The 27,998-nt window shown below is 36.6% G+C and overlaps 1 protein-coding gene across 3 annotated transcripts in view; it reads left to right on the forward strand.

Annotated features, from left to right (window-relative positions):
- Positions 1-27,998, forward strand: part of DMD (dystrophin) — a 1,965,474-nt gene that overhangs the window by 752,832 nt on the left and 1,184,644 nt on the right. For all 3 annotated transcript variants that reach the window (XM_053917632.1, XM_053917633.2, XM_053917631.1), the window contains exons 21-26: positions 265-445; positions 11,452-11,597; positions 14,410-14,622; positions 17,911-18,024; positions 20,274-20,429; positions 24,399-24,569. In XM_053917632.1, the coding sequence (XP_053773607.1) occupies positions 265-445; positions 11,452-11,597; positions 14,410-14,622; positions 17,911-18,024; positions 20,274-20,429; positions 24,399-24,569 (981 nt within the window). The remainder of the gene's footprint in view (positions 1-264; positions 446-11,451; positions 11,598-14,409; positions 14,623-17,910; positions 18,025-20,273; positions 20,430-24,398; positions 24,570-27,998) is intronic.

The raw sequence follows: 27,998 nt of genomic DNA on the forward strand, positions 1-27,998 counted from the left end.
CATTAACGCTCTAAATGATGTCATTTTGAAACTTGAACGCAGTTTTGTGTGATGATATATATTGAACGAAGAGTCCAGGTATTGTTAAATTGCTGACCTGTGCTAGAGGCTTACCTAACCCATCATGGATGCTTTTTATCAATTTTTTTTGATAAGAGTATTAAGCTAAGCTGGCATTGGGGCCTTTTAACACCTTCCTTTGCAAAATGTGATATTTGCAAAGGGAAAATGCTATTTATTTTAATACTCTCAATTATGGTACAGGATGAAGTCAGCCGGCTGTCAGCTCTTCAGCCTCAAATCGAGCGATTAAAAATTCAAAGCATAGCCCTGAAAGAGAAAGGACAAGGGCCGATGTTCCTGGACGCAGACTTTGTGGCCTTCACAAATCATTTTAACCAAGTCTTTGCTGATGTGCAAGCCAGAGAAAAAGAGCTACAGACAAGTAAGTAAAAAATATTTAAAATGGCTAACTTGACATTTCACAAATAAGTTATTTATTAAAAAAAGAAATGAGCTAACACAAAAGAATAATTTGAACTAACATGAAAGAATAATTTTTATTAAATGAACGACTCTCCCTACAGCCTGTAGTAACACGTAGTGAAATACTGTTGTTGGAAAATATGTTATATTTCCATTTCTTTCCCCTTTCCCCCATAATAATTTCATGACTATGAGGAGCAAATAAAGCATTTGTTTTATACAGGCATAACTTCTCCTTGGTGGGTTGCAACTTTCACAATAATTTTTTTCACAATGACAGAAATAAAAGAGTATTTGAAGCCCTATGAGTGGGTTGTCATTAAATCCAGCCCGCTTTATGCACAGGCTATTTAGCTGGGCATCTTATTGTACTTGTGTCAACGTATGTGAAGATGACGATAGCTGTAGCATACACGTGGCAACTGAAATCCAGCAAAGGAGAAATCATTCTTTGGGCTGCATTTTACTATTGATTTACTTTAACTATACAATATCCTCTCTTCCTCATTTCATGATAGAATTTAAGAGCGGAACATTGTGCAAATGTTCCATTCGACTAGCAGACTTTGCAGAATGTCTCTTCTGTTAGTTAGATTAATACATAGTACCTGATCCAAAATATCCTTACTCATCAGCTTGCTTTTTAAGGCAAAAATCCCGTTGACAGAAAGGTTTATAAGCACTTTTAAGCACTAGTAAATGAGATTTTGGATATATATATATATATGCACAGATAAAGGATTATAGAGTAAAATTGGATTTTAAGGCATTACAATAAAAATGTTTCTAAATGTCTTCTCCAAATTTGTTATGAGAAGCACAAGAATATGTTTTCTACCAAAACTTTAATTAGTTGGGAAACACTTTTAAATTGCCTTTCTTTGTAAATATCCAAAGAATTTACCACATAATAACTTTTCTAGCATTGCATAAAGTCATTTCCTGAAGAATTACATGAAAGTGATACACAAGAAGCTTTTCCCATTTTCCTAGAATTTTATTTTTATTTTTGGTGAGGTCATGGAATGAACTGAATAAACCTAAGGCTAAATGCATATTTTTTCTTTTATTTCATACTCCTCTTTTCTGAGGGCCTTATTTTGCTGACAGGGAAGCAGGTAGTACAACTTGGCCATAATGTCAGCTCCCTCTACTGGATTTCAATATACTTGTTGCTGGGCCTCTCTAAAACCAAAGGAGGAAACGTTTGTGAATGTCCTAAATTGTCAAACATTGCCCTATTTAGCAATAATGATTTTTTCTTGTCATAAAATCCATAAGCCTCCCTTGAATTCAGGTACATTTTAATGATGATCCTGTAATTGGCGGGAAAAAGAGCTTATTCACTGGGAAAATTTTTCAATTTACATGTACCGATTAATTATATGAAGGTTCAACATTTTTTTCTGCTTATTTTAAAGACGGTCAGAATACTGATGTTTGATACCTGAGATTATACTATGTTACGGCGATATAAATATATAGCAATATATACTCTTTGTCCATACAGCCATCCATCTGCTCATACTATGTTTTCTCTCTTTTTATCTTCCATACACATGATGATGATTTACAAAACCGCCAAATGTTTTTACACCATTTATCCATAAATAAAAATGTTCCTCCCTCTACTTTATTTACCAAATATATCAGTAGCAATTTTATCCACTCTTAGAAAACTTGTCTTGATTAATTAATAATCATTAGTTAAATGTGGGTTACATATGAATTATAAATTATACAATTTACATAAGTATAATCTGCATTATGTGTGTTATACATTATTTAATTTCCTCTTTACTTTTTTCTTCTGTTCTCACCATGAAACAAAACCTTTGACTTTCTAAGTGTACTTTCAATGGTGAAAATTGGTGTTAGGAATCGGCGGTCGGTACCTGATAAAAATAATGTAAGAAAATAATACTAAAAGATAAATCAATCCTATATTTGTAGTTATTTTTATTCTACCAAGAACACTGTAATAAATTGTCTTTGTCAGTCCTTAGAGAGCAACCCATTGAGACCATGTGTTGCTTGCTATTCCTACGTCACAAGAATAGTCAAACCTTGGTTCTCCAACATCTTGGTTCTCAAACAGTTCAGTTCTAGACCAAGCTATTTACAGAAAACATGTCTTTGTTGTCTAACAAAACTGCGGGTCTCCATTCCCTACCCAGCAACCCTTTCATTCTGATGCCTGTGTGATCAGTCACGTGTCTCTCAGGTGACAAGGAGATGCAGTTTTCAAACAAATCGCTTCTTGAACAGTTTTCTGAAATGAATTAAATTCAAGAACTGAGGTCCCACTGTATGTGTACAGGGGTGGGCAATAGTAGTTTTACAGTTGTTTATGTGAAAAATAATACAGTAATTAATAAATAATAATACAAAAAGAAACTCTGTGTTACACGCACTCACAACCCTAAACCTACCTTTTTGCCCGCCCCTGTGTGTGAGAATATGCACTGGAGCACCACGACTTTTCAATTAAAGTTTTTTATCCCTTGACACAGACTCATGTATATGAGAAAATACAGCACTTAATTCCACACATGACTGAAAATTATCGCCTTGTCTCTCCTACTGTCTCCTTTGCTCTGCTGCCTTTTTTTCCTCTCTTCTCTGAAGCCTCTCTCCCTTTTAAGTGAAGTGGATAAAACAGAAGAGATTTGAAAACAAAAGACACAGAAAACTTTTTTGTCACACTTTTCTACAATTTTAGATGTCAATTCGACCATACTTTATTATTGCCATCCTTCTTAAAGCTGTAGCGAAGGGCTGGAGATTGATGGGATGTTCTTCTGACCTTTCAAGATAAACAGTAATGCACATAGGTCGCCCTTAAAATCTACTTTCTCAATAATCCACAACAGTGCTTTCAACCCTGCAGTCATTTATTAATTTATTCATTGTAATTCTATAGGATGTGTTTCCCCATTCATAAAACATTAGGAAGATATCTATATTTTTAGGTTGTGCTTTAGCAATAGGAGAGTAAAAATCATCATAAGACTATTTTGAGATAAATGTCAGATATTTATAAGCAAGACATGGCTGAATGTTGAATCTTCTGGCCATTGTTTTCATGGCCCTGGCCTGAGCCAAATGATATCAGTAGGATTCTTGTGATCTTTTAAGCTAGTAGGTTATTCAATTGGATATGTTTATTGTCTTCCTGCTGTCAGTGAAGAGAAAATCATCAGTTGGCTTATTAATTTTGATGGCTACATAAAAGGAAGACTGAGTTTCTGTAGACGGGGCAGGACTAGTTCTGCTCCTCCATTGGCATCAAAGAGCAGCACCCACAGACCTTTCATTGACTGGTAGGCAGGGTGGCTCCTATTCAGTTCGCTGCACCAGACTCGTCTTTCTTTTTACTCCGAAAAAGAATTAGGAGACCTTCATGAGTACTCTCAAGTATTTCTGGTTTAAATGAGATAAACTGTGGTTTATATTCACCATTCATCTACCACAAGATAAATCATGTTGGCTAACGAGTACTTTTTCATATAGAGAGGGAAACTAAATGGGTAAAGGTACCCTTGGTTTGAAATTTATATTACAAACTAGAGTCGTACATTTCTCCACAGCTGAGACATATCCTCGAAGCCCTGGATTTCTGTGTGTACTTCCTTCACTGTTCCATTTTGTTGTCTCGGGGCATCACAAATGCATCAAATCCCAAAACGGTAAACTTGTGGTAGGGAGCTTCACAGCTTCACAACCAACAACCATCCCTCCTTTGGCCCTTCCAACATCAGGGACCTCAGAATCACGCTTGACAGTCTCTGTCCCTTACCCACACCCTCTCCTATCCAATCAACAAGCCTCTATACTTTTATCTCCTGAAAAACTCTCACATCCAAATGGCTTTTCGTATTTATTGCCATAGTATTAGTCCAAGATGCTGTGCTTTCCTGCCCGGATCACTAATTTGTCTCCCTGCATCCATCCTTGACACAGTAATCTATTTTCTACACTTCGGCCAGAACAATTTTTCTTAAGGGCTATCTAACCACATTAGTTTTTGTGTGTAACACCTTCAATGATTTCTTTTTGTTGTTAGTTTAAAGGTGCCTAAAATGCCCTAATGTGGTTGTTGCCTGTGTCCAGTAACAGCCTCTTTCATGCTTAATTTCTCTCTATTTCATATTGACTTTTCATTTCTCAAAGGTGACATGATATTACCCATCTCCAAGCTTGGGTATGTTCTCCCAGGAGTCCCAGAATAGCTAAATCTTTTAGTGATTGGTTGATTGATTGATTGCTAAATCAGAGAAAGAGAGACAGAGAGAGAAAGTTGTTCCACTTGTGTATGCATTTCTTGGTTGATTCTTGTACGTGCCCTGACTGGGGATCGAACCCTCAACCTTGGCTAATCGGGATGACATTCTTACCAACTGAGCTACCCAGCCAGGGCTGGAATAGCTCATTCTTATTGCTTCATGCCTTTGCCTAGAAGTTAATCCTTATGAGCTCCTAGTCTATATATGATGTTCCTATTATATACTGCCATAGCATTCTATATTTCCTTTTTATAAAATTAATTATAATGTGATTAAAAGTATATTAGAATATTGTCTGACTCCATGAATAAAGTGTGAAATCAGTGAATTCAAGGACTCTGTATTCTTCATTATCACATCTCTAAAAGGTATCATACAGGCTAAAAATTAATTAAAAATAAATAGTTGAAATTAATACATAGCATATATATTAAATATGCACATATATTTTTCATATTATGTATGTGTGTGTGCACATGTATATACACATAGGGCCTAGGGAGCTTGAGAAAGATGTGTGTATAAGCATGTTTTTCATAAGTGGTGCTCACATAACCATAGAAACATAAACTAACATGTAACATTTCTGCATGTAATAAAAATCATCACTTCATCAATTTCACTTTATACATTCCAAAATGACAGGATTCAGAACATGACTGTTTCCTTTTTTCAAAAAAAATTCTAGGAGAAAATCAAAACACACACACGTTCACACTCTATTTATAATATGAGGTCCATATAAATCTTCTTTACCCTTTGTTAATTTTAAGGCAGACTGACACACTTTAAATTCAGAAATTAATTATGCTGGGGAAAAAATCATTGTAATTAAAGAAAGTCTATGTTGGCAGTCCAGAAACCATGAACTGAGAAATGAGAAGAGGGGTAAATGATAAGAAAGTCAATTTAAGCTATTCAGAGTTTAGAAGGTTACATGGGAACTAGAAATATTCATAGATGGGATCGGAAGTGTCTAAATTCTCTAGGTGAATTCTTTCTCCTCTTGTTTAGGGTCTAGGCTTCCGCAAACACTGGCTTTTCCTATTTACATAGCTCAGGGTTACACTATGCAACTTACAGTTACTCATTCAACAAATACTGATTCCTTGCATGGCACTGTGCTTGCTATTGGGGATAGATCATTGAGCTGAAATCACAGGCTCCTTGCTCTCGTCATGCTTGAAATCCAGGGAAAGGGACAGCCATTGATAATGCAATCAAATTGATGTTTTTATAATTATCATTGAAGATAAGTGCTTAGATGGAGAAGGCCAAGGCCAAGGCTCTGAAACTAAATAAAGGGAACTTATTCCATAAGACCTAGATAGAATTATATTAGTTAATGGAAGAAAATTGGCCTAATTTGTTATTTAATAATTTAGAATGTTTTATTGTTCATTTTCCTTCTGGATTGAGAGACTTTTCTTTTTTGCTGGCCTGTACTGAAAGTCAATGGATTTTTAAAATTTATAGCTTTTTGTCTATCTAGCTGGCTTATGTATCTACTACCTACCTATTTACCTACCTGTCTGCCTATCTATCTCCCTTTTCCACTCCCTGTCTTGGTCTACACATAAAAGGATGCTGAGTTTTGAGCACTATTATACTATTATAACATATACTTATGAGTTAAGTAACTTTTATACAAGGTCTGTCCAGAAGGTATCCAGCCACATAGTATGAAAAATAGAGACATTTATTGAAGAGGATACAAGATACAAGAAACGTTGTACATAGGACAGTGACACCCCAGTCCCCTTCAAATTAGGCACCATGGGACCTCACACAGTTCTCCCAATCGCTGTCAGTTGCCCCATTGTATTTTCCTGAATCTCATCAAACATCTGAAATCTTTTCCCTTTCAAAGGTGATTTTAGTTTTGGGAAAAGGCAGATGTCACAGGATGCCACATCTGGGCTGTAGGAGGGCTGAGTCACCTGGGCGATTTGATGTTTCACCAAAAAACTGCACGGGACGTGATGCATGAGTGGGTGTGTTGTTGTGATGAAGCTGCCAGTCACCAGTTGCCCATAGCCGCGGCCTTCTGAATCATCCAAATAGTTTCTGCAGAGGAATGTTCAAGCTTAACACAAAATTTGACGCAGATTCATTGGTCTACTCACTCACTCATGTTGAATGTGATGGCCACACAGTACACATGCTCACTCAATAGCATCTACCGCCCCCACTAACTAGTACAGTGAAGTTGTCATTGTTCACACATGCGCATTCCAGTCCACTCTCCTTGGCTGCCAGGTTACATCGATGTCGTGCAAATCATTCTCGTTATATTAACAACAGCTGGGCTTTTTCCAGACAGATGTCATATTTCTACCGTGCATGTGCTACCCTATCACTTTAGTGATAAGCTGACAAAACTGAAACTCTTTGTTTCCTGTCATTCAGTGTAGGTACAATTTAACCTTTCCCCAGGATGCTGCTAACGCCATCATCCTCAAGATAACCTAAAAGCCTACCCAAATGCCTGGTTAGATATTCTGTACAATGCGATAAACTATGCCTTCACAATAAAACAAAAAATATAGATTTTAAATAACCATAAATTATTATTTAATATTCAAACACTGTTTATATAAACCTGAAATTAAAGAAATAAAACACTAATCTTTTTAATAATATTTCCCTTGGTCTTTATTATTATTATTATTGTTGGTCTGATCAAAATTCTCTTTTCAGGATCAAGTGTAAACTAACTTTTAAATTCATTGTGTGTGTGAGAATATTAATGTGTGTGCGTTGTGTGTGTTCTGTGGTGGATGCACGCTTGTAAATCATTGTAAAGCAGGGCCTTGGCTCTGGCTATGGGGCTGGTCCTGTAGGGCGCCCACCATTCCCCTCGAATGAAAGAACATGAGTCTTTTTTCAGGTTTGTTCTCTCCCTAGCAAGGCCATTTCCCTTTCTATTGAGTTTAAAACTCAACAGCTTCTACTTAGCGCTCTCTGAATGTGTCTCCATCACATTCCTGCTGTGCCGTGGCTCCCCTCTAGCTAATGCTAAGAGCAAATATGCTGTGTACCCAGCAGTGGACAAAGGAATCAGCAAATAGAGAATAATTTGCCATAAAATCTAGTATCTTATTATGGTCTACAAGGGCCGTCCCGGTCATAGTTCCCAAAGACGGCTCCCTCTCGTCCACCCACACTCTACCTTTCTACCTCACCTCCTTGCCGTGCTCCTGCATTACTAGGACTGCTCCCGCCTCTGGACTGTTACACTGGTTACCCATCTCCTGGAAAACCTTTCCTCTCACGGTTCTCATGGCTCCCCCCTTCACTTTTTAAAGTCTCTGGTCAAGTCATACTCCCACAGAGAGGCCTTTTTGTTCACTCTCTGGTCACTTTCACTCCTTTTTATTGTAGTTGCTTTAATTTTGTAATTATTCAATATTCGTATTATATTCAGAGTTTCTATAACATGGAAATTATTGAAATATTGAAAAATATGAATCCTGAATACTGAACTTGAGAAACAGAATATTGTGGAAAGCATGGCTATCCTTTGGTACCCCTTGTCAAATCCCGTTCCACCCCCTTCCCCCATGCCCACCCTCACCGTCAGATCACCTGCCTGTTTGTTCTCAGTACCATCCCGGCTCTTCCCGTGAAAATGACACTTCCCAGGATCCTTATTTTAAAATTGGCTGCCTGCCTGGTTCCTTCAGCGGTAGGCACTGGGAGGCTATTGAGGGTAAGGAGAGGAGAGAAGCGAGAATATTCTCTTCCGCTCTCATTGTTTCAGGATGCATCTCTATCAGTGGCTGCTGACGATCTTTCCAAGATTCTAGCTCTCCCTGGAAACAGCATTGTTCAGGGATGCTACCTTCCCGAAGGGCAGCTCCCTGCAGGTTCATCTGGGCGGTCCAAATGATTGGTTTCTGGTAGCACCACCTCTCACCCCTTCCCTTTGTCCCTGCAACCTTGGGGATGGCAGTGGCTTCCTGGTATTGCTAATGTACTGAGGGCCTCCCATCCCTTGTGTAGGTCTTCGTTTATTCCAACATTTTTATAGCTAATTCTCTATCTTAAATCCCTCTTATTCCATTATCTGGAAGGAACTCGCCCCTCATACCTTACTTTTTCTTTACTGCCATTTATTTCCATTAGTCATTACAATGTCTTTATTTGTTTATTTCCTGACCCACCAATTAGATTTTAAGCATCATAAAAGTCTAGGCTTTGCTTTTGAAATTTTTTGCTGCTTGTATGCTGGTGATCAGAGCACTGAATAAATACTGGCCAAAGGAAGCGATAATAAATGACCTCAATTAATTTCTCAAAAGCATCAACGTCCCCAGTTTTATAACTGAGGTCCAGGACACTAAAATGTTAAGTAATTTGCCAAAGCCAGTAAGTGGTGAGCCACTTCCAAAGCAGACTTGTTCATCGTCCTCCCACACAGCCTCTTTCTGCAAAAACGGAATGGAGAAGCAGTCCGGTTAGATGTTCTTGAAAACTTGTTTAACTTTTTCTAATAAGTAACTCCAATATCTTTATCAACTCTTTCTATACTTATCTCTCCCTCTGGACATTTATACATCATCTGGATAAAATTGGATCGATTTCGTATCACCTCTGGCAGGCTCCTAATAATGTTTGTCCCAGCCGCTGCCGCAAGGGAAACAAGCACTGGTTTTCATTATGCACATGTTCAAGTTTAATTAAACTGAACTTTGTGCAGTTTAAAATCCATCCAACATACACCGTTGTCTCTACACATAGACCCCTCTCCTTCTAGATTACTGGCTCACATGCCTTCTCCAACAAAGCTCTTGGCTTCGTCATAATTAAATACTCCTTTACTTCACTACTATTCATGAGGTTCCTCTTTACTTTTGTTTGTGAGTAATTATCTAGCATTCAAATAAATGCACCTAGTCAATAAAGAGAGAAAAACATTATTTATATGAAGGAAAATAGCGAGGTTTAAAGTACCATAGAGATTTTTCAATATGAAATCAGAAGTGCTCAGATTAAAGAAAGCCTATTAAGGTGAATTTGGGTATGAACTCTCAAATAAATAAAAGCATATTGAGTAAAATTCTCAGTTGGCATTTCTAACATACTCTCTAAAAATATCTTTACCATCTGAAAACCCCATTAAAGATTGTGCAAAGTACTTTCCTATATTCCTCTCATTTGGTGTAAAAGGAATTGATATAGACAAGTGAAACTCATATTCTATCTATTAAAAGTAAATTGTAAAATAGCCAATAATACCGTAGTAACTATGTGTGGTGCCAGCTGGGTACTAGCCTTACCAGGGGGATCCCTCCATAAATTATATAAACATCTAACCATTATGTTGTAACACCTGAAAATAATATAAAATGTCAACTGTAATTGAAAACTAAAAATGTAAGAAGAAATAAAGTGGTTTAAATAACGCCCTTTGATATAGTGAGTTGAAGCAGTATTTTGCACTATGATTTTATCCAGGAAAATTCTCAGCCATTAGATCTTTAAATATGGCTTCTGCCCCATCGTCTCTCTCTGTCTTTCTAGAATACATTTGTGAAACCATTTTTCTGTATTTTCTTTTATTCTCTCTTCTTTATTCCCTGTCCTTTTGTGTCTCCACACTTCATTTCAAATATATATTTTTGGCCTATCTTCAGATTTACTAATTTCCTGTTTAGCTTTGTTTAATCTTCTTTTAAACCCATTCATTGTGTTGGAAATTTCTACTTATTGCATGTTTTACTTCTACATATTCTTTTTTATTCTCCTTAAAATCTGTTATGTCATTTTTATGGTTTATAGTTTTCTGCCAAAATTCTCAATCTTGTTAATCTCCTTGAATATGATCAGTATAGTTAGTTAATTCACATATAGTGTATATATGAGTATGTGCATATATAAATTATGTATATGCATTTATGATGCATATATCAGATGGTGAGCACACAGTACAGTATACAAATGATGTATTACAGAATTGTACACCCAAAACCTATATAATTTTATTAACCAATGTCACCCCAATAAACTCAATACAAATTTTAAAAAACCTCATAGACCCAGACAGCAGTACGGTGATGACCAGAGGGAAAGGGGGGTGGGGGGAAAGAAGAGGGTAAAGAGGGGATAAACAGTGATGGAAGGAGACTTGACTTGGGGTGGTGAACACACAATACCATGTACAGGTAATGTGTTGTAAATTGTGTACTTGACACCTATATAATTTTAATAACCAATGGCACCCCAATAAATTCAATAAAAACTTAAAAGTATCAAGGGCTGTCGGGAATAGTACTTTTTTCCACAGAGGGAAGTGATAACACAGGAGGAAAATAGCCTTCAAAGTCAGGTGTACATGGAGTCTACTCATTGCTGCAGTTTCCATGTGCATTACTGTGGGCAAGTTGCTCAGCCTCTTCGTTTCTCCATCGCCTCACCTTACAAATGAATTTAACAGCGCAAACCTCACAAGGCTGGTAGGAGATCTCAGTGTATAGACGCATAGTTTCCATCAAGGTATCAGACACGTAGAAGGAATATGTCTTCTGCGTAATCCTATTCTAATCAGTCTTTTCCGGTTTTTACATTTTGTTAATATTGATAATTAGTAAAATGATTGAGTCTTCTGACAACATAGGAAAGCATAATGCCAGAGCTTAAAATGATTAAGTGATTCTTTTTTTCCCTTTCGATGAAGTTGTTGACACTTTGCCACCCGTGCGCTATCAGGAGACCATGAGTACCATCCTGACGTGGATCCAGCAGTCAGAATCCAAACTCTCTGTGCCTCAGGTTGCCGTCACCGAGTATGAGATCATGGAGCAGAGACTCGGGGAGTTACAGGTCTGTGAGCATTCGACGGTCTTATACAATGCAGTGCAGATCCTGTCTGCCAACCAATCTCATCGGTGTAACCTTAACATAATATTAGGGTGAAAATAACCGTGCCAAGTGCAATACTTCACCAGTTGTAAACATGAAGACTTTAAAAGTGCAATACATTATGCATTTGTGTCTAGAAGATAAAAATACCATCTTTAAAGACAATGACATGGTCTACTTATGAAGTATATTTTTTTCTCGTTCAGTATGCATTTTAGGCACATTTTGATTATTGTAAAAACTATGGTTTTATTTTTTCCCTTTGCCTGCTGACTTATTAATACCTCTCGTATTTCCAAATGGAAAGAGGTAAAATCTGTGTAGTTATAAAATTAGATTTAATTTAAATGCCAGTTTTAGGTAATATTGTGGTTAGTCATTTGAATTCTAATAACTGTGTTTTTAACAGCTTTATATTGGGAAATATTAAATACTTTTATAGGAGATAAAAATAATCTGCAAGGCACTTTCAAATACTTTTCCTACTGCATCTGAAAAGTGTGTGCTGTATATCCAGTCACATTTTATTTTTTAAGATGTGAAAACATACTCATTAGTTATATTTTGTAATGAAATAATATATCTGTATTTTGAGAATTAAATTGAGAAAAAAGGTTAAAACTTTAACTTTGTATATCAAGAGTTCTTTTTTTTTGAGAATTAAACAGTCTCTTAAAATAGTAATTTTAGAAGTATTTGTTCAAACACACGTCTAAAAAATGCTTCCCTGTGCATATTGTCCTGTTTTAGACTAATGCCTTCCTATCTGTAATACCAAAAACACTGGTATTTGTTTAATCTTTTTTGTTTTTATGTTGTTGTTTTTAATACTTGGAATGGTTCCAATCCAAAGTTTACTTTGAACAATCTGTGACTTAATACAACTGTGAACATTAAAGAAATAAGAATACAGAGGTAAAGCAACTTGGGGAGTGGATTTAGTACGCAAGAAGTGGTATATAGATGAGTTGAAAAGTACATTTCCACTGAAAGAACAGTAAACAAGGGAAAATTATTTGTATATATTATTGAGAAAATATATTAAGTGAAAAAATGAAGTGAGAACCTTGCATCAAATGTTATACCAAAACAAAACACCAAAGCATTAAAAAGTTCAAAAACATTTTAATCATACATTTTGGAGATTTTTTTTAAAAAACAGATAATGAGGAAACATAAAAATCAATGAAAGCAATCACAAACACTGTAAAAAATATCAGAGACACTTAAGAAACAATGAGACCACAGAAAATATTTGTCTGCATAAGGGAGAAAGTAATTAAACAGAAAGTCACCAAAGGACACATAAACAGCCACTAAACGTATGAAAAATTGTGACTCGGATTGTAAAGGATGAAGTACAGATGTACAAAATGAGATACCACTTTTCATACTAAATTACCAAAAAAAGAAAAAAAGGAAACCCCAAAGAAATGATAAGTGCAGATCTGGCAGCAATGAGCTACATTCTCACTTACTAGTGGGGCTGTACATTGAATAAAGTTTGCTGAGAAAAACTTTTCTATACCTCCTAATAAAATATAAAACAATTCATTTGTACACATGAGTACTATTTCTATGAAGTCTGGATCTTACAGAGATCATTAGAATGTACTCAAAGCTGTAGGCACATGGCCGATCATAAACACAATGCAGCAGTGGAAAACTCAAAATTAATTTCTAGAGCTCATAAAGGGAAGTGGTTAAATGAGCTAGTGAAGCCGTTAAAATTTATGTTTTTGAAAAATACTTAACGACATGGGAAAAGGATCACAGTAAAATGTCCAGCTTAAAATGTAGTTATGTGCACGCTAGATATGGTCTAAATAATCGATTAAGTGTAATAGTTCAATAAAATGAAATAAAAGCAAATGAAGAAATTGAAGCACCAAACAATAGGCATAAGATCTTATGCAACCATAAAAGTATATGCATTTGACATATTTAGGGGAACGTTATAAGTCGCTTTATAAAAGAGGGAATAAATGTGTATGTGTTCATTGTAAGATCAGATATTCAATATTTAGTTATACATAGAAAAAATATAGAAGTTGATATAAAATCATAATAGTTGTGTATAATGTGTATTTTCCCATTATTAATCTTCAGCCTGTATTATTTTATAACCAGAAAGTAAGATTTAAATAAATATTGACTAGGGGAAACCTAAAGTTAGGCATCCTATTATAAGGGGTCACATAGGTTATATAGTATAAATATACAACCAGCTTTATAAATTCTCCTCTAACGTATCCTAGAATTTCACTATAATACTACAAAGCAGACTAATGTCTTTTGAAAAATATCAAACTTTCATTAACTGGACCATCCATCTGGTAACATTCAGAGTTTTGGTTTCCCACACATCAACATAATTTACCTAGGGAGGTTAGAAGTTGTCTTCCTAAAGGCTCAGAATAATTAAGTTAAACTTCATTAACTGTATAATAAGTACAGACAGGGTAGAATAAAATTAGGTTCAGTAAGATACAGTTTGGGATACATTTCACAATTTTATTAAAAAAAGGCATAGATTTTTAAAAAATTACTGAATAATATGCAAATCAATCTTATGATAAAAAAGTAGTACTTAAATTACCCCTAGTTATTTTTTACACTGATAGTGTGTCATCCACTTTTTAAGATGTGCGAATCACCTAGTTTTCATTTTAAGTAGTCTTAATTTAACTGGAGCTTGAAAATGAAACTACACAAAGAAACTCATTAGCATTCGTCAATTAGTATTCATGTACTTTCCGCTTTCAATTTGGAGGCTTTACAAAGTTCTCTGCAAGAACAACAAAGTGGCCTAAACTATCTCAGCACCACTGTGCAAGAGATGTCAAGGAAAGCGCCCTCTGATATTAGCCGGAAATACCAGTCCGAATTTGAAGACACGGAGAGCCGCTGGAAGAAGCTTTCCTCCCAGCTGGTCCAACGTTGCCAAAAGCTAGAGGATCACATGGCTAAACTCCGAAAAATTCAGGTAATTCAGAACTTCACTTTTCATATTCCTTTTTTCTTTACTTGTTTGTCTCCTAACGAAGCGTTAGGAAGTTTAAAGGCAAATTATTTAACCTCCATGGTCGTTCAAAGTCAGTGATAAGATCAGAAGACACAAATCTTTTTCAGAGGAGTGCGGTTCGCTTATTTCTTTTAAGAAGAGTTCTTCTTAGATTTTCTTTAATATTAATTTATTTTTCACCCAATACCAGTAGGACTTAAACATGTCTTTTAGCTGAAATAGTGTTTGAAATCAATCTTTCCTTTAGTCCGGTTGCCCTTCAAAATACAGATGTCATTTAAGTTATAAACATTGTAAGTTATCTACCAGGTAATATAGTCATATTTCATCAGCATGTTTTACTTATAATTATATGTATACATTTGACCCCATCTCCTTTTACAAACCACCTTCTACTAACTTAATTTGCTTGAATAATGCCACCATATTATAATTACCCAAGCTGAAAATAGTAAACCAACAATCACATTATATTCTAAGGCATAAAATATTGAATGATATACAGGTAACATGTGTCTTATGTGGGGAATCATTGTGAAGGATGTTAATGCCGGAACAAGAAGCTTCTGGATTTAAATCTCAGTCCAGATAACATAGTTGTTTATTCTCACCTTGTACAAACCAAAAGACAGTGTGGTCCTAAAACATGCTGTAAAGTGCAATGTGCTTTACACATGTACACACTTTAACATATAAACATGTGTGTGCATGTATATACACACATGTGTCAAAACACGTTTTGCCAGGGCCAGTGGTAAACTAGGGTACAAATACATGGTCCTTGCCTTTAAGGAGCCTGCGTTTTAGTGACGGTAAAATGTAAGTATATTATTTCCCTATTGCTGCTGTAACATATTACCACAAATTTAATGGCTTCAAACAACACAAATGTATTATTTTTCGGCTCTGGAGGTCAGAAATTCAAAATCAGTCTCAGTGGGCTAAAGTCAAAGGATAGATAGGCAGATGTCCTTTCTTGGGGCTTTAGGAGAGAATGTGTCTCCTTGTCATTTTTAGCTTCTGGAAACTGCATGTATTTCGTGGTTCATGTCCCTATACTCTGTCTTTAAGGTCAGCAATATAGCATCTTCCAATTTGGCTTTCTAACTCTTAACATTTCTTCCTCCCTGGAATAAAAGGACCCTAATGATTATATTCCACCCAGCTAGATAACCCAGACAATCGCCCTATCTCATAATCTTTTTTTTAATCCTCACCCAAGGTCATGCTTACGGACTTTAGAGAGAGGAAGGGAGGGAGTAAGAGAGAGGGAGAGAAACATCAATGTGAGAGGGACACATTGGTTGGTTATCTTCCATACTCGCCCCAACCAGGACCAAACCTGCAACCTAGGCATGTGCCCTGACCGGGAATTGAACCCGTGACCTTTCAGTTTGCTGGAGGACACACAACCAGCAGAGCGATACCGGCTAGGGCACCATCTCAAAATCTTTAATTTTACCTTATCTGCAAAGTCTTTTTTTGTTATGTAAGGTAACATATTCCCAGGTTCCAGGGATTAGAGCTGGAACGTCTTGGAAAATGTTATGACAATAGCCAGAAAAGAAATCCAACATAAACTGGGGGAGGGGGTTATGAAATGTTCTTAGAACATGGGTTATGTGGGTTACACCTTGAACAAGGAGAATTTGGTGTACTAATAAAGTGGGAGAAAATTCCTGACAAAATGGAGCAGTATGTTCAATTAACTGGCACTGGTTCACTACTAGGGAGAGGAAGACATGTTTGGAGAGTGACACACACACATGTGTGTGTATGTGTACAATATGTATATATGATTGGGAAAATGGTCTGGGAGTAGATAGTGAACGGTCCCAAATGCCATGCTTTGGGATATGAAATGTAACCTAATGATGAAGGGATTCAAAATAATACGAAGAATAATGTGGAACTGTTATTGGTCTTTTAGAAGAGGGCCAATCTGATAATATTTGTTTCTAAAGCGTCACTATGATAAGAGGAAGGAGGAGGAAAGAATACTGACACCAACGTGCAGAACGGATGAGAGTGGGTGTGACTGAGGCAGATACCAAAAAGAGCCAGCGCAGTAATCAAGCAGAGGATAGTAAGATCTGAAGTAGGACAGTGATGACAGGGAAGGAGCACGAAACCAGGCTGAAGAGACCCCAACAAGATGATGATGTAGAAATCTAAGGTTGTGGGATCCAGTCATATGCTCTTAAAATTCAGCCCTGGGCTAGCGTGGCTCAGTGGACTGAGGGTTGGTCTGTGAACCAAAAGGTCACCAGTTCGATTCCCAGTCAGGACATATGTCTGGGTTGCAGGCCAGGTCCCCAGTTGGGGGCATGTAAGCGGTAACTACACACTGATATTTCTCTCCTCTTTCTGCCTCCCTTCTCCTCTCTCAAAATAAATAAATAAAATCTTGAATAAAATAAAATGTTAAAAATTCATTATTTTTAATCATATCGAAGCTGTAGCTTTCTATAAAGCACATATTTTCCATTGAAATTTAATTAAGAAAGGAGAAAATAGCACATCTGAACAGCATAGTTGAAATGTATGGAAATACAGTTTGGAAATCATATATTTGAAAAGTAGCCAAAAAAACAAAACAAAACAAAACAGAAAAACAGTGGGGGGAATGCAGTATGTGAAAAAAATAATGGGAGATCGTGGCTTTTTACAAGTGATAGGAGAAAACATCTTTCCCCCTCTCTTTACTTCAATCCGATAAGGCAAGATAAATTAAAAGCAAAAGTTTTCTCTTTTAAGATGACAAAATTGTGGTCTGAAAGTTCCCAAGTGGAGGGACTATTTAAACTGTCAACTGCAAAAAAAACAATTTGTGGAAGTTCAGGTTTCAGGAGGCTATAAAGATACCATTACATTGAGTTTACTGTTCCTAGTTTGTTTTATGTACTGTAAGGGCATGTTGTTAGTATTACCATGAGTTGTTTTGAGACTTAAATTTTCTCTAGAGGGGGTTATGACTTAATGTACTCGAGAGGAACATCATAAAACCACATTTGGTAGTAATTTTTTTTTTATTTTTAACAATAGCAGACTTCATACGCCAGTGCTCATACAGTAGACCATAAAAATGCAGTCTTAGTAAAAATATTCTTTTCCTGAAGAGCTACTTAGAGACATCCTTCAAACATGGGAATTGTTCCCGGGCTTGTGTTCAGGCATATCACCGTGATGAATGGTGTTGAGAACAACCGCCACCCCGATAATAACCTTAAAATGGGTCTCTGATTCCAGAGTCACATAAAAACCCTGAAGAAATGGATGGCTGAAGTTGATGTTTTCCTAAAAGAAGAATGGCCTGCCCTTGGGGATTCAGAAATTCTTAAAAAACAGCTGAAACAATGCAGGGTAAGATTTGTATATGACACCTTTCATATGAAGATGTTTGTATGGAAAATATTTTTTGGTTACATCAGTGGTTCCCAGCCAGGCGAGGTTTGCCCCTCCCTGGAGTCATTTATCAATATCTAGAGATAGTTTGTCACAACTTGGAGTGGGGTTGATGCTACTGGCATGAAGCTGGGGGAAGGCCAGGGAACGCACACAACAGCCCCTCCCAACAATTACGCAGTCTAAAATGACAGCAGTGCTGAGGTTGAGAAATTGGGTTAAATCAATGAGAAACAGAAAAATACGACCTTACTCATCCTTCATATATAATATTATTTTAATATAAAATTCAGTATAATGGTAAATAATCATCTGAGCCATTTGTTGTTTTATTACAGATTATTAGTCACACTATATTGCTTTTTCCATGTATGTGGAACTGTACTATAATGTTATACAATATGGATTTTTCTGTTCCATTGATCTATGTGTCTTTTTTATGCCAATACCATGCTGTTTTGATTACTATGGCTTTGTAATATAGATTGATATCAGGGAATGTGATTCCTCCAACTTGGTTCTTCTTTCTCAAGATGGCTGTGGCTATTCAGGGTCTTTTGTGGTTCCATATAAATTTTTGGAACATTTGTTTTAGTTCTGTGAAATACATTATTGGTATCTTGATAAGAATTATGTTGAATCTATAGATTGCTTTGGGTAGTACAGACATTTTAATAATGTTAATTATTCCTATCCATGAACACCCCAGGTGCTTCCACTTGTTTGCGTCTTCTTCATTTCCTTTCTTCAGTGTCTTATAATTTTTTAAATACAGGTCTTTTACCTCCTTGGTTAAATTTATTCCTAGGTATTTTTGTTTGTTTGTTTGTGAAATTATAATGGGGTTGTTTTCTTAAGTTTCCCTTTCTCATAGTTCATTATTGGTGTATAAAAATGCACATGATTTCTGGATATTTATTTTGTATCCTGCTACTTTACTGAATTCATCTATCAGTTCTAGTAGATTTTTGGTTTTCCTTAGGGTTGTCTATATACAGTATCATGTTATCTGCAAATGACGACAGTTTTACTTCTTCCCTTCCAATTTGGTGCCTGCTATTTTTTCTTCTTATCTGATTGATATGGCTAGGACTTCCAGTACTATGGAGAATAAGATATGTGGAAATGGACACCCCAGTCTTGTTCCTGATCCCAAGGAAAATGCTTTTAGTTTTTGCCCATTGAGTATGATGTTGTCTTGGGTTTGTCATATATGGCCTTTATTTTGGTGAAGTATGTTCTCTCTAGTCCCACTTTCCACACAGTTTTTATCATAAAGTGGGTGCTGGGTTTTAGCAAATGCTTTTTCTGCATCTATTGATATGATCGTGTAGTTTTAATCCATTTTTATATGGTATATCACATTTATTGATTTGCAGATACTGTACCAACCTTTAATCCCTAGAATAAATTGCACCAGATCATATTTTCAATGTATTGCTGGATCCAGTTTGCTAATATTTTGTTGAGGACTTCAGCATCTACGTTCATCAGGGACATTGGCCTGTAATTTTCTTCATCTGGTTTTGGGATTAAGATAATGCTGGCCTTGTGAAACACGCTTGGGAGTCTTCCTTGCTCTTGACTTTTTAACATCATATTCATTATGCCATTGTCACGCAGTGGGAAGAAAATAATGTAGCTCTTTAAATATTTTTCTTTGCAAATGCAAGCTAGAAAAGAAACCCCACTTGACACGTCACCTTCTCATCCAGCATGCTATACCAAATTGCTGCCATTCTTGTGTGAAAACCAAATTTTATTCAAAAACCATAATGTATAAAGGCCATGATTTTCACACATTTTTAAGACAAAATATTAAATTTATTTCCTTTTGTTTCTAATCTAAGTAGAATACAGATAATTCCCTACTTCATCACACCATAAAAACCTGTGAACATTTTTTGCAAGGCTTATATCTCAACCTTTTTTAAAAAACATGTAATCTTTATTGTATGTTTTCCATTACCATTTAGTCCCCTACACCCACTTCCCCCAGCAATCACCACCCTGTTGTCCACGTCCATGAGTCCTTTTCCTTTTTGCTCAATCCCTCCTTGTACGTGTATTTACATTTATTCCATATTTAAAAGGACAAAATTTGTGTGTAATGTCATGATTTCTAATTACATGTGTTCTATCTGTGTTTTATTTCTAGTATGTTGAAGCAATTTTTTCAGCTAGCTTAAACTGAATTATTTCCTTAGCTTTTAGTTAATGACATTCAGACAATTCAGCCCAGTCTGAGCAGTGTCAACGAAGGGGGGCAGAAGATAAAGAACGAAGCGGAGCCAGAGTTTGCTTCCAGACTCGAGACAGAACTCAGAGAACTGAACTCTCAGTGGGACCACATTTGCCGGCAGGTAGGTCAAGTCTCTTTCCCTGTGGATTGCCCTTATTTAGTTACAATTTCTTAATGTCTCCCTTTATCATTGCCCTTTGTAAAATAGTTTAAAGTATGGCTAAGCCAAACTAGTTAATGCTTTAAAGCCTGGTTAATTCAAATTGGTCTTTGCATATAAAATACAGGGTCTGGAAGAAGGAAGGCCTGCTTGAGTGTGGTCGGGAGGATAATAATACGGGTGTGATAATTTATAGTTTTCATTTGAACATTTCACCTAAAATGTCACATGGTGCCCTTGAGTGTGGTATTGTCATGTTACCGAATGGCATGCTTATGATTTTGTAATACAAGATTTTGGCATAAAAAAGGGGCATTATTTGTGCTGGACCCTGTGTTTTCATAGTACATATTTTACATAGTATATATTCATCTTGTTGGGATCTATCACTGTCATATTAGGCATTAATTTGATTGAATGTTTTCTCCAGTGCCTAACTTTATAATAGCATTGTAATTAGATTTTAAAAAGATACTTTATATTTGTAAGCTTGGTACAGAAATAAAATGAATGACTAATATTTCATAATTCTGATTTTAAAGATTGACAAGTTTGACTTCAATTTTATTTCAATAAATGACCTAGAATTGGGAAATAGTTAAGAATAGCTCAGTGGGGAAAAAAATACAATGTAACTGTCCGCTCACATCCGAGTTCCTCATATTTGTACAGTAGAGGGTTTGATAGATAATTATTTTTGTTTTGAGATTAAATTATAGAAAAATAAATCTTATACGCACAAATAGTATATATCCAATAGTTCCTGTTCAAAAGATGAAATTCTGACCTAAAGCAAGTGATTACTTTTCGACACACCAATACCTTTTTTAAAATTAATGAGAGGTTTCATTTTATGTGTATTAGAGTCAGGTAGTCTTTCATTATTTTTAAATAACCTTTCAGAGTTGAAAAGAAATCATGCCAAAAGGCAAAAGCTAAATTTGAAAAAGAAAATAAGTTAGAAAAGTAAAAGTCAAGGCAAGTCACCCAGCTAATACCATCACTGATAAATGCTCAACAGTTCTATTAACTCAGAGATGAGATAGCCCTGGGTCAGCTAGCTTACATTTCTTTTCCCGGCATAAGTCAGTTTGACAAGGGATGTTCAGCAATATATATATATATATATATTTTACTTTGATAATAGATTATATCATTAATGTTTCCCCGGAAGGCCAGTATGAAAGCTATTTGTTTGTTGAATGTTTTAATGGATTAACACAAAGAACAAACCGGTTTATTTAGATCTTGGGAGAAAACAAGAGCAAAAAATGTACAAAGTCAACAATATTACTGAAATCGCAAGGGTTTTATATCTTAGAGAAGTATACTGTTTAAAGCATCTCTATATTCTTAAAAGGTCTTTGATCAAGACCTTATTTCTGCAATAGAATGTACCAAGACTTTGCTGTTCAAGACAAGTATTGTAAAACATTAGCCTGTTGCATAACACACATTCCACAGATCCCAGCCCTACTCTCCTAGAATACCTAGTTGCCAGTGGCTAAGGATATTTTAAATGCTCTGACCGCAAAAAAGAGAATGGTAATTATGTGAGGGTGATGGAAGCATTAGCCAGCCCTACTGGGGTCATCATTTCACTACATGTGTGTATTAAATGATCACGCTGTACACCTTAACCTTGCACAGTGTTATATGGCCATTATGTGTTAGTAAAACCAGGGGGGAGAAAGTGAAGTAGGGAGCAGGCAGTGCAAACGTTAGATTTACCAATTCTAGAACAGGAAACATGAAGAACTTTCTATTTTCTCCGCAAGGCTAAAGTCATGTAATCTGCTGAACTGCAGGTTAGATCGGGCAACTCAAGGCTAAAACGTTAGCACCACTGATGTGAGAAAGGTGAGGGGGAAGTTGGCATTTTAACCCAAACCTTTTCACAGAAATCCTTCTAAAATATCAAACCGCAAAAACATCTTCCTCTCTGATCAGTCGTAGAGCTGCAGAACGTTAAATTTGGAGAGGACCTTGGAAATCATCTGTTCCATCTGTTTCAGTTTAGTTATGAAGCTGAAATAAAGCAAAATGGAGTGATGCACCCAGGTTCACCTGACCCCAAGCTGATGCTCTTTCCAATACACTTGTGCTGCCCTCTCAAATAATTTTCTGCCTTTCTTTCCTTAAAAAACAAAAAACCCAATAATGCCTGAATAATAATCCCTTGCTTCTGGTTTGGTTTTAGAGCAGCAACACTAGTTTCTTACAAGCCTTTGGCTCAGTTACATTAGTCACTCTGGCATTATTGTTGCTTTGCCAACTGCCTCAAAAGATTATAACAGCATCGACGTAGAAATTTCACAGCATGTTTACTTAAGCTTATTATAGGTTTATTGGCTATGCAAAATAATCTTTATGCCTTAATTCGTATAATATGTATAAAGAATGTTCTAGCTGTGTCAGAGTGAAACATTTACATTTCAATAGATCCAGGTACTATACTCACTAAGAGACTAACTTAAAACAGTTATGAGTTAACTATATTAAACTTAAGATGATTGTAGAGTGTAACAAAATTAATATGATGATGGTTCTCCATGTATTAAGTATTTGGTAAAGTACCATTAAAAGTTCATTATACTAAAACTATAAGTTACATATTAAGATTTTACAGTTATAGCTCTGTTACTTAAAAGATAGAAGTCTAATCCCAGAGAGAAGAATAACATCACTTTCTGAGTAACTTTTTAAAGTTGAAAGATAAGCATCATCTATGATCGTTCTAATACTAAATTGAGACTTTTCCCTCAGTGTGGTATTATAAGCCATTAGCACGCATAATTTTACTTTTACTGTAGATGTTTTAAGTTCTTCTGTTCTTTTGGTTAATAAGTAAATGATCGTATTGTTAAGTGTTAGTGCTTTAGCAACACATAAAGCTTCACAATGCATAAGTCTCCTATTGCAACAATACTATTTTGCAACCTGCTTTTTAAACTGAAAATTCATTACCGAACAACTTTCACTTCAGTACAGACATACTGGCGTCACATGGTGTTATTCCGTTGTATGCGTGTGTCTCACAGTTAATTTAACTAATTCTCCGTGAAAGCACATTGAGGTTTCTTCCCAGTATGTTGTTGTCTTCAAAGCTGACTCGAACCCTGTACATGCAACTTTGTACAGTTTGTTCCGTAAGATTCATTCATTGAAGTGGAAGAGTAGATTCAGATACACGGTTAAACGTTTTAATACATTTGCCAACTTGCTATCTAAAAGGTTGTACTGTGTTGGATATTTCTCTCACCAGGTATGCGAACATTGGCTTCCCCAGGCCCCTGCCCAAACTGGATATTTTATCTAATTATTTCTATGCCACTCTTACATATGAAAATGCATTAATTCTTCATTTGTAATCCTTTCACTATAAAGGATACTGAGCATCCTTTCACATACATGTGTCCATATTTCAATTTTACTTCTGCAAATTACATGCTTATGACTTATATCCATTCTCTTTTTTTTCTTTCTGATGTATGAGAGGTATATGAATGTTAAGTTCCTGTGATATTTGAAACTGTAAAACAGTACCAGAGAACACAAAGACATCACTTCTACCTGTGCCAATGTATAATATTTACCTTTCCAACTGAAACATATTATGAGAAAATTTGTTTTTCTGTATTCTCTGTAGAAAAGCACCGCCAAACATAACAGCTAAATTATAGTCACAGGGGAATCTGTTGATTTTTATTAAGTATGCCAAGTAAATGGCTGCATCTTATTTTAAGACTTATATGAAATTAAGTGCATCCAATCACCATGAGTTATTTTCCTCATTCACGCAAGCTTCTTGCTTCTTCGTCTTTTCTATGTAAGCATTTTATTATTTCCAGATGCCTCAGTAAGAATACAATGATAATGTTTTATGACTTTTGATATTCATATGTTACTTGCTGCTTTGTTTTCTGGAAGGTCTATGCCAGAAAGGAAGCCTTAAAGGGGGGCTTGGATAAAACTGTCAGCCTTCAGAAAGATCTGTCAGAGATGCATGAATGGATGACGCAAGCCGAAGAAGAATACCTGGAGAGAGATTTTGAATATAAAACCCCCGATGAATTACAGAGGGCAGTTGATGAGATGAAGGTAAGCCAAACCCCACAAAACAGAGCAAAGAAACAAAAGCAGAGAAAGCTGCAACATTGCTTGAAATTGTGATTCCACACAACTTGCTCTTTTCATGGTTTAGTAGTAGAGGTTGATTTTTAATTAATCTTGCATCGGGTGTGATATAGACTACGTAGAATTCTGAAACTTTTTATTAGTGTTAATAAAGTCAGGTCAAAATACAAGTATTTGTGATCACAGTTTAGAACATCTTCCCCCTCGAAATTCTATAGCATCGAGAGATTGGAATCAGCTAATCACACTAGCTGTTTGTAGATGATGCCAAATCCAATTGAAAATATGTCGTAAGTATCATGACATTTGAAAATGTAGTCAGCAGGCTGTGTTACTTTGGTGGGATAAAGGGGTTTCTTAGGACTAGAAAGTACTAAATATTTAACAGGTGGCCTTTAATATGGAGGAAAAAAGGACTGAGTTTACATGTACTTCTCTCGAAACAAGAGGGTAACAAAATATTAACATGGATTTAGGACCAAGCAAACTGACACGTAGTAGAGAATTGAATCTCCACAATGGCACTTCAGTATGGCCTTGGGCAAATCAGTGGTCAGTGTAACCCTCTATTTTATCGTGCTTGAATCTCCCAGTTCCTACCTTGCCCGTGCGGACTGAGCAATGGAATGTACACGGAAGTAAACGGCCTAGCTCCGCGTGGGCGCTCCGTGATTTGTGCCTATGGTGACAGTTACTATCTCTGCGTAGCAGGAGTGGCACGCAATGTAACCCCCGTAGCCTGTGTGAAGTATCGAGAGATACTTGTTTACCTTGAGGCCTCATGACAGAGCGAACTTATTTCTGTGCCAGACACTTTAAAACCTGTTTTGGCTCCTTGACAACTGTGTGACCTTGGGTGAGTTCCATAAGCGCAGTTTATGAACTGGGTGTTGAAATTACTGTTTTTCAGAATTATTAGAAGGGCAAAACAAGGAGGTCCTAATCCAGTGCCTGGCACAAAACAGATGCCAGAACTAGATTATTGTTATTATTACCATTATTATTATCATTGAGACTGCATAGTAAGAAGTTAATTGCACACACTTTATTATGTAACTTATATGATGATTCAGTGGATACTTGTAAGTAGTAACAGCAAGTACTCATAGGAAATCTCAGATGCATAAATATCAAGTGTATCATGGCTTTAGCCACCTGTAGAAAGTAAAATGAAAACGTAAGTAAAAGGATGTCTGGATAAGCAGTAGTAGTTTCTAGAGAATTAAAAACCGCAAAATCATTCTCATTGAATAATACCATGGATCAGTTATTTATTCACCAACAAACACGTACGGCATACTTACTGTGTGCCACATAGCCTTCCAGACACTGAATAGAATGGTGCGCAAGACGAAGAGCTACCTTGAAAATTGGAATTTACATTCCAAGGGGGAGGCCGTGAATGGAGAAATAAGTAAACCTAGTTGAGATCATGATAGTTGGCCTCAAAAAATAAACCAGGATTGTGAAATAAACAGAGTTCAGGTGGGAGTTGGGGGTGGTGGCATGCCATTTTAGAAAGTGGTGACTGACTTGCAGGGCATTTGTGAGGAAGTATATTTAATCTGAGATAGGAATCCTAACAAAAGGCCGACCTTAAAATAATCTTGTGGAAGCACATTCGCACCAGAGGTAAGAGCTCCTGCAACGACCCTGAGGCTAATTGGGCAGAGAAGGAGGCCTACCTCCCTGAAGAGAGTCAGCGGGATAACGCAGCCTGGATAATTGACCGGTGATGATTTTGATGGCTTGTGTGTATATCTGTTAACACAGGAGTTTTGTACGATATTGAGAAGTTTTTATTCCAAGTGAAATGGAAAAGCATAGGAAGATTTCAAACAAGGGGACTATATTTTAAATTTGACTGTGGAGAGGTCACCATTGGGAAGATTGTATCTTTATAGGATTTGAGAGCTAGAAGGTACATCGGAAGCAAAATAGTCCACACTTCTCTCTGCTGATGAGAAAACTGAAGTCCCCAGATAGGTTGAATAATTTAGTGATAGCAATTGGTTTTATCTATGGTGGAACGAAGAGGATTGAATATATTATGTGTCAGCTCAGTCAGCGCACCCCAGCCCAAGCTATGCTATGCTATTCTATTCTATTCTATTCTATTCTATTCTATTCTATTCCAGTCCATTCCAGTCCCTTCTCTTCCTTTCCTTTCCATCTCATCTCATCTCATTCCATCCCATCCCATTCCATTCTTTTCTCTCCTACCCTATCCTATTCCACCCCATCCCATTCCACACTATCCTATGCTATCTACCCTATCCTATCCCATGAATCATGTGCCACCCCTGTTGCCTTTCCTTTCACATCTCAATCCCTTCCTGGCTCTTCTCACCATCTCTTCTAATACTAATAGCCACTGCCTCAGATTCCTCAGTAAATACTCAGCAGTCAGCTTGTATTCATTCAGCTGCCTTGTTCCTCCTGGTCCCTTCCTTTGGCTCCGGCCCACTCTGGCCCTCTTCCCTCTCCCCTTGCACAGTTGGCCTCTCTGGCTAACTACCCAGTCAGAGCCCTTTTTTCTTTTCCAGTTCTGGAGAGCAGACTGTCTCAAATTTTCAATTTTTGTAAACAATCTTTGAAATGAGTGGCCCTACCAATTAGTGTCCGTTGATTTGCATGTTTCAGTAATGGATCTAGCTTCAAAACTGGTGCATGGGGGGTAATATTGAAAAGCAGAAAGGCACAGGCAGCCTGTGACAACAGGAGCAGAGGGAGTTGGCAAGAAGATCCCATTTCTTGTATTTTCTGCCTGTCAATCAAGGTAATGATATCTTTCAGGTCTGTTTCACTATCCAGAGGGTGGTGTTGGTACCTTGTCCAGGCCTCCACCTGTGCTCACACTGAGAGCAAATTTATCTTTATTGTCAGAGGAGACTGGCAGACCTACTTTAGTATCTCTCCCCGATTTACTCAGAGGGGAAAGTAGACATCTCCTTCTGTTTCTTCTCTTTGCTCTCCTGTGTTCCACTTGAAAACAGTAATGCTGTTTTGATCACCTCTTTTTCCCCTGGAAACAAAACTTTTCAGTTAACATAGAAAAGTCTACACGGTTGTTTGCGAGGAAACATTTACTTCAAAAAAATTTTGGATGTCTGCAATAACTCCATGTTGAAACTTTATATTAGACCCTTTGAAAGAAAACTCTGGAATTTCAGTTTTCACTGTTTCCTTCTTTTGCTTATCACCACTAAGTTATATGCATTTGCCCTTCTCAGTTATGGGTAACAGACTAGAGTACTGATGGTCACAGGTGAGTCAGCATCAGAATCACCGGGAGAACTTGTTAAAACACAGACTTCCGGGCCCCTCCCCAGGATTTCCAATTCAGTGAGTCTGGGAATGAGATTTTTCATTTCTAAACACTTCCAGAGTCAT

The sequence above is a fragment of the Desmodus rotundus genome, chromosome X (assembly GCF_022682495.2).
Source record: "Desmodus rotundus isolate HL8 chromosome X, HLdesRot8A.1, whole genome shotgun sequence".
Taxonomy (NCBI): Eukaryota; Metazoa; Chordata; class Mammalia; order Chiroptera; family Phyllostomidae; genus Desmodus; species Desmodus rotundus.